We start from the raw sequence: 8,028 nt of genomic DNA, 5'->3' as shown, positions 1-8,028 counted from the left end.
GTGGAAGACAGGAGTGCCTGGTGTGCTCTGGTCCGTGGGGTCATGAAGAGTCGGACACAACTAAACAACAACAACAACATGTCACACATTTAGACCATTCCCTTGGCAACCAGGACTTCCATGGGACTGTTGACATTCCAATCCCATATCTTACTTCCCAGGTACCAAAAGATGTGAAAGACCTTTGAGGAGATATGTGAGTTCTCACACGGATGCTAGCTCAACTCCTCCCTCTTTCTCCAAACATCACCTGCCCTTCTAGGGTCAGATAAGGCTGGAAGTGGTAGGCAATGTACACATCACAGCTTTACACAGTGCAGGAGGGTGGCATGGGGATTACAAAATGCAGACGCATAAAAATCAATCCTAATAAGGTAAAGGGACCCCTGACTGTTAGGTTCAGTCGCGGACGACTCTGGGGTTGCGCTGCTCATCTCGCTTTATTGGCCGAGGGAGCCGGCGTACAGCTTCCGGGTCATGTGGCCAGCATGACTAAGCCGCTTCTGGCGAACCAGAGCAGCTCACGGAAACGCCGTTTACCTTCCCGCCGGAACGGTACCTATTTATCTACTTGCACTTTGATGTGCTTTTGAACTGCTAGGTTGGCAGGAGCAGGGACCAAGCAATGGGAGCTCACCCCGCCGCAGGGATTCGAACCGCCAACCTTCTGATCGGCAAGTCCTAGGCTCTGTCTAAAAGGCTAAATGCAATTAATACTAGGACACTTCAAACAGAATCAAAATATAGAATATTTAATATTCAATCAACTATCCCAATTTTTACACCAAGTCTTTCCAAGGAAAGTTGAACATGGAGGGCAACTTAATCAGTCTCGCCCAATCGCTCTTATCACTCTGTTCAGTCATGACGTGAAGAAGGTATTAAACACCTTGGCCATGGACTTGGAAGTCACAGTTCTGGGTACCTAGTAGGAATAGCTATGGGGCACCAGATATGGCAAAGAACCCAGCTGCAACCCTCACCTCACACTGATTGAAGTCTCCTAAAATTAATTCTTGATATCGTAACCGCTATAGTTCTCCCCCACTGTGAGTTCTTTGACAGGAAACAAGACGGACCCTGTGACTGAAGCGCTTTCCGCATTCTTGGCACTGAAATATTTCCCACCGGTGTCAATTCTTTGATGGATCGTGAGTTTGTCCTTCTCAATGAATCTCTTTCCACATTCCAAGCATTGCTAGGGTTTCTCCCCGTATGGATTCTCTGAAGGGAAGTTAAACTGTCCATTTTTCTGAAGCTCTTTCCACACTCTTGGCACTGACAGGGTTTCTCTCATGGATGAATTCTTTGATGGGTTATAAGACAGCCTTTTTAAATGAAGCTCTTTCCACACTCCAAGCACTGATAGGGTTTCTTCCTGTATGAATTCTGTGATGGGAAGTTAAACAGTCCTTCTTTCTGAAGCTCTTTCTACACTCTTGGCACTGATAGAGTGCTTCCCCTGAATGAATATTTTTAAGGACGCTTAGCTGCTGGCTGTAACTGAAGCTCTTGCCACACTCTTGGCAGTGATAGGGTTTCTCTCCTGTATGAATTCTTTGATGCGAAGTGAGACTGCTGGTCGTTTTGAAGCTCTTTCCGCATTCCAGACATTCATAGGGTTTTCCCCCTGTATGACTTCTCTGATGGGCAGAGATATGGCTGGTGTAACGGAAGCTCCTTCCACATTCCAAGCAGTGATAAGGCTTCTCCCCTGTATGAATTATCTGGTGGGTAGTTAAACTGTCCTTTTTTCTGTAGCTCTTTCCACACTCTTGGCACTGAAAGGGTTTCTCTCCTTTATGAATTCTTTTATGGGAAGAGAGATTGCTCCCACAATGAAAGCTTTTCCCACACTCTTGGCAATGGTAGGGTTTTCCCCCTGTATGAATTCTCTGATGGACAGTGAGCTTGTTTCTCTGACTGAAGCTCTTTCCACACTCCAAGCACTGATAGCGTTTCTTCCTGATGAGATTTCTTTGATTTGAAGTGTAATGGAAGCTCTGATTGAAGCTCTCTCCATACTCTGAATAGGACTTCCCCACTGTGTGGATTTTATCATGGTCTCCCTCGTTCTTCATCTCCAATTCATCACCACCTGCAACTAAGTGACAAATAGATTAGAGCCTCAGGAAGCAATGGAACCCCAAATTATGATACAGTGCTAATTAATGCTTGTGCCCCAGGAAAAACTAAAGGGAGTTACATGTGAGGTCTTCCTATGGGGTTCACTGCCTGAGATTCAAAAAGCCTGGTTATTTTCTGGGATGTATTCTGTTTGGCCCAATCATGACATCTGTGCCATCTCCAATGCCAAACACTCCTTTGGTCAACCAGAGACAGAAAGAAGCAAGATCGGAAACGAAGAACCTGACAGAAGCTACTTCCACATCATGAATCACTCTGAATCCCACATTTGAAGGCCTGGGCAGTTCAGAGGAGCCTGGTCACGGTTTGAAAAGGCAGAACTGGAGGAAGAATATTTACAGGGAAAGCAGTCAATGGTCTTCCATCCAATTTTTTCTGTGGGAGTGTTAGAATCCCAGGCGCTGCGGGTGCTGCTGTTGAGCCCCATCAAAAAATCAGAGGTTCCTCCCATAGAGATATATCTTGAATTTCAAAGCAGATAGGATGATCCAAGAGGAAGCCTTACCGAGAGAGTCCAAGATCCCACGATTCTCCTCCATGACTTCCTTGTGCAGAGCTCTCAGGTCATGATCCAGCAACGCCCACTCCTCGTCTGTGAAATGCACAGCTACATCTTCAAAGCACAATGGACCCTAAAAGAAAAGGAAAAAGGTTGTCCTCTTAGACAACATCAAAGTGAACAGTTACACTTTGCTCTGTTGTCTTCTGCCTCTTAACAGATGTTATGTTTTAATGGGATTCTTCTTCTGCACATTTCATGATGGACACATCCCCATTTGCCACATGGAAGGATCCCCTTCCTTCTTTCCCTGTGTGCTGTTCTTGCCGGGGGGGGGAGGACCCTCCTGATGCCCTATAGACAACGTCAAGGTGTGCAGGGGGGCAATGACCGGGGGATGGGAGGGGAAAGCCCCATTGTGCGACTGATGGGGTGAATCCTGGCCACTGTTTGGTGTGGTGTGTAAACTGCCTAGAAGCCTATTTTAGCATTCAACCCTTCTTTCCTTGGCGGTTCCTCCCACCTTTCCTCTGTCTCCAACCCGTCCATGACATCCTCTTTCCCCACATGGCTCCTTCCTCCTACCTGCTCTGGTTCCACAGGGGCAGCTTCCCCTTCGCCACCAAGAAAAGATGGACAAACAGGTCTTGCTGGCATCCTTCGGTCTCCTACGAGAGAAAAAGTTAAGTGCATGCTTCACTCAAAGGAAAACTATAGGTGGGCCTTCAAAAAAGTAAGAGTAGCCACATAAATGTGGACATTAGTAACCATTTCACATATTAGTTGTGCAAAAATACATCTCCCCTCCTCTGAGCTTTTGGCTTCCTGTGACCTCCTCCACCAAAAGATAAGAATAATTCACGGATTAGTTTCAAAATCCACAACAAGTGATTAAATGGAGAAAAAACACCTTCCTCCTTACCCAGTGGCCTCTCTCTAGAGTCCAACGGAGTTCTCTCTACCTCAGAGGAATCCAGATCCATTTCTGTTACAGATAGGTAGCCGTGTTGGTCTGCCATAGTCAAAACAAAAAAAAAAAATTCCTTCCAGTAGCACCTTAAAGACCAACTAAGTTAGTTCTTGGTATGAGCTTTCGTGTGTATCTGAAGATGTCATTCCTCAGATGCTTTCCAAAAAAAGGATGACAAAATTAGTAGAGAATTGGGGGATACTCTCCCTCATGTTTGGAGCCCCTTGGGAGTATCCAGAGGAAAGTCTCTCTCACCTGCTGCTCTGCCTGCTTTCTCTCCTCTGCCTGACTCAGGAGGAAACCTTCAGCCAAGGCCACCGCCTGGGAACTGGTCTTCGCTCCACATTCCCTCACCCAGCTCTCCATCTCTGGTGGAAGGACAGCCAGGAACTGCTCCAACATCACCAGGTCCAGCATCTCAGCTTTTGTGTGGGTTTCTGGTTTCAGCCACTGACGGCAAAGGTGGTATAGTCGGTCGCAAACCTCTCGGGGTCCTTTGGCCTCCTGGTTGCAAAGCCGCCTGAGCTGCTGGCTCTGCACATCTGAGCGGAGGGTGTCCTCCTCACCCAGGATCCTTTGGACAGACTTTCCCCAGATTATTCTATGGCTAAGGGTTTCGATGGAATGAAGTCTTCCTGCTTCAGGCCCAGTTGAGTCTTGCTCATCCATCTCTGTTCTCAGGACACCTCCAAGAAATCAAAACAAGTCCCTATGTTTCCTCCAAGTTCTGCCTGTCCTAATGAGAGGATTTAGCAAATCCTAAAAAGCAAATATATTTTTCAAATATAAAATGATACACAGTCAGGTGAATAGAAACGTTTCCTGGGCAAGCGTGGATGAGTCTTGCTAGGAACCAGGGCTGCACTGCACCACAACTCAGACTGAGCTTTCTTTAAAAAATAAAGGAAGGAAGGAAGAAGTCAAAATGGATGAGTGAGTCATCTGGACCGAAGGCAATAGTGGGGGTCCCTCCCACCCCCAAATGTCAGGGCACATTTCTTTCCTGCTTTTGCCTCATGTTCCAGCACTTGCAATCTCCCACATTCTCAAGACTCCTGGGGTGGGTCCCTCTTTCTTTATTCTGAGGGCCAGATCTTTACCTGGCCACCAACCTGAGGACCAGAGCTTCACCTGGTCAACCCCGAGAGCCAAGTGGGTGGGGCCAAATAACTTGTGGGCAGGGCTGGAATCATCCCTACCTCTTGGCCTCCCTCATCCTAATCTGCTGCCTCTGGATCTAGATTGCTCTCTGCCACAGATTCCCCTCGCTCACTAAGCCCCGTTACCTCTTCAGACACCTCCTCCTCCCTCTGACCACTCATCATTGCCCCCAAACCCCTCCCCTGGCCCAGAGCCGCCTTCCCTTGTGGTTTCCCCAGCTGGTTCCCCTCACCATTCCTCTCTGCCCACCCAGTCCATGCAACTCCCTCCTTGCATCCTTTATTCTGTTATCACCAGGTTGGGCTCTGCTTTCCTTTTGGGTGAAGACAGTCCAGCCTCACTGAGGCCAACCTGGGGCCTCTTCTGTGAAGCCCACCAGCAGGGCTGGAGCCCAGGGATAACTCTCTCCCCCTGCATTTCCCAGCAGCTGGCATTCAGAAGCATGGCTGCCTGGCCCTCGTGGCTGGCCTTCTGCGCTGTCCTTGGAACCCTTGCAAAGCGGAGCCCCCAGGCCCCCTTCTCTCTCTTCTTGGGGGACCCTCCTGGCTGCCCTGCCCCCTGGGGACTCCCCCATCTCCCCAACACAACCTAAGCGGAAGAGAAAGAGACTCACCGGATCCCAGAAGGGGCCACCCAGGCAGCACTTGCAGAGTCGAGAGACAACAGCCCTTCTTCTCTTGCAGGAAGGGATGGGAGAGGGCCTCCTCCCCCTTTATTTCCTGTCCTCTCTAGGAATCTAGCTCCGTTCCTTTTAACCCTTGGCGAGCCGGGCACACCCAGCCCCCCCCCCCCCCCGCGAAGCCGGAGCCCGGGCATGGCCTGCACCCGGGGTTGTCTTATTTGGGGGATCCTCTGGACTGGCTTCTGAGCTGCTCCCTCCCTTGGAAACAGAAGCAGGAGGAGCACGAAAGGCCCGGAGGGGGAGAGGCTGTGCAGCAAGCTCTCCGGGCACCAACCTGGCTTTACTTTGGTGTAAACTGCACCTTGAAAGGACTAAGATCCTCAAGCAAGAAATAAGGCAATGCAGCTCTGAGGTCGAGCACTGTCTTAAAGCAGAGTGAGGCTCTTCCCCGCCCCATTTCATTCTGCATTACTCTTATTTTTTCTTCCTAATAAAGCCTTTTGCTTTTAGTATTTGCTACTTTCCAAAATAAAGACAATGCTAATTGTGACTTGTAGAACCTCTAGATAAATTTGTGTATAACTCTTTCTAACCCTATGTAGAAACTTTATTTCTCTGGTATCATTTGTTTTGTTTTCCAATAATTTTTAATTAATTAAATGACGTCACGCACATGCATGGAAGCGGCGAATCGCAACCCGTGGATTGCAATCACTTCTGGATGCGAACAAACCAGGTGACATTTCAGACCCTCCTCAAGAGAGACCCAGAAGCTGTTGGTTCTCTAAACCCGTTTCTTTAAACAGGTCCATTCTCCCCTCTCGTCAGTGTCCACCGCCATGCTGCAGCTGCCTCCATGCAGCGGCCATCACCAGTGCCTCGTTCCCAGTGCAAAGGGGCACTAGCATGACGTTGTTGTGCCCCAAGCCTGCACCGTGAGGAGGGTGATGGGAAGAGGGGCTGGGGTGGCCATGCAGGCGCACTGAACCCCAGCCACAACTGGTGTAGTGAAGTTGGGAAACCTTGGTATGTTAAACGCTGGCTTATGCAGGAGTACGGCATTGTGGGAGAGTTAAAACTGTGGCCTTCTGGGAAATGGATGTCTGGTCTTTTTAAATATAAAACTCCCTGTCTCTAGAAGTGTGAATCAAATTGCATCCTGGCTCTGGGCAGGATGAGATGTTAACTGATTTACAGATCCTGGCAGCTGGGGGCTCGAATGTGGATTGGGTGTGAAAAGTGCAGGAGGCTATCAAATAATTTACAGCTCAAGAGCCTCTGGCGTCATAGAAGTCTGGGAACAAGCAGGGAGTCTTTTGATCTCAAGGCCTCTGAGTATAAACAAAGTTCTCCTGCCCATCAGGAGATATTGTCTCATCATACAGCCATTGGTAAATTGGTAATTAACCTAAAGAAATAATTGGTCCCTAAACCTGTACTCCACGTGGGTTTCTTCAAGGCTAAAGGTCTGGGGAATTCAGATGCAAATTGCAGAACATCTTGCCCTGGTGTTTGCACCTGAGGGCGTTCAACCAGTAAAGGGACTTTGACTACCCGCTGTGCTTTGAACTGTTGCGTTGTGTATGGTTTTTAGCTAGTTATATTGTACAACATTTTTATTTTCTGTTTGTAACCTTTCAAGAAATGTGCAAGCCTTTACTTTTTGAGTGGCTTTTTCAGTAAAGTTAGAAAAGGACTTTTTGCCTTTTGTGCTGTTTGCCCAGAGAAGCTAAACTGGTGCCTGGTCATTTGGACACCTACCTGTTCTACCTGTTGAATTTCTGTCTGCGTCATGGTACAGTGACACAGGACTGGGCAACCTGGTAAATATCAAAGGGGGGTTCCCCTCCTTGGACCCCATTCGAGGGTGACCCAGAAAAGGAGGTGTGGCAGCTTTTGGCTTGTGACTTGGAACACCTAGCGAACTCTCCCTCTCCCTGCCAGGTCCTGGTTGAGGGGGGTAGATAGTGTCCCACGCTCACTACAACTGGAGTTCAAGCAAGGTGCTTCCGAAGGAGCTGAGCAGGACTGAGAACCATTGAGGCGGACCAGTTCTCCCTTCCTTTCGGTCCGGGGCGGAAGGCACTGCCTGTTCCTCGCAAGGGAGCATCATGTCCTCAGCTACTCAGAGGAGCCAGCTGCTCTTCCCTAACTTCCTCCCTCGCTTAGAAGATGTCCTAGTTGAAGCTCGCAAAGAGCAGTTGGCCAACGCAGTCCTTGCCACCATGGCCAACTTCCTGATGCTCCCCTGTCAGAGTAGGGGTCAGGCAGTTGCAAGGAATAATAAATAACAAATTTTATTTCTATCCCGCCCTCCCCAGCTGAAGCCGGGCTCAGGGAGGCTAACAACAATAAAATAATACAACATTCTAAAATCATTTCATTATAAAATTAATTCAAATCAAATTGATGGCAACCATTTGGCTAGAGTTCTGTGAAGATTGCCAAAGGAGGGAGTTAATAATAAACCCAAAGCCTGGGTTACTGCAGGCTCCCCATCATTAGTGTGTTTGCGCAATAGCAATTTTTCAGAATGGCGAGCACTCCTTCTGCGAGTACTCAGGTCTCTCCTCTCTCAGGTCTCTCCTTCTCTCAGACCTTAGTTTCTGCAGCTCCGGAGACATCAGT

The 8,028-nt window shown here is 48.5% G+C and overlaps 1 protein-coding gene across 2 annotated transcripts; it reads right to left on the bottom strand.

Annotated features, from left to right (window-relative positions):
* Positions 1–731: 731 nt before the first annotated feature.
* Positions 732–5,469, bottom strand: LOC310768863 (uncharacterized protein). Of its 2 annotated transcripts, none has more exons than XM_083627742.1 (6): positions 5,392–5,469; positions 3,873–4,376; positions 3,570–3,659; positions 3,233–3,315; positions 2,654–2,780; positions 732–2,104 (listed from the first exon to the last, which is right to left on the bottom strand). In XM_083627742.1, the coding sequence occupies exons 3-6, from the start codon at positions 3,628–3,630 to the stop codon at positions 1,317–1,319; spliced, it is 1,059 nt and encodes a 352-aa protein (XP_083483868.1). In that variant the 5' UTR covers positions 3,631–3,659; positions 3,873–4,376; positions 5,392–5,469; the 3' UTR covers positions 732–1,316. The 2 variants fall into 2 exon arrangements, with proteins under 2 accessions (XP_083483868.1, XP_083483869.1); XM_083627743.1 differs by having other exon boundaries at positions 732–2,098.
* Positions 5,470–8,028: the final 2,559 nt, after the last annotated feature.

The sequence above is a fragment of the Podarcis filfolensis genome, assembly GCF_964270895.1.
Source record: "Podarcis filfolensis genome assembly, chromosome: 8".
Lineage (NCBI taxonomy): Eukaryota > Metazoa > Chordata > Lepidosauria > Squamata > Lacertidae > Podarcis > Podarcis filfolensis.
Note: the sequence above shows the minus strand (reverse complement) of the source record. Positions and strands in the feature narration are given on the sequence as shown.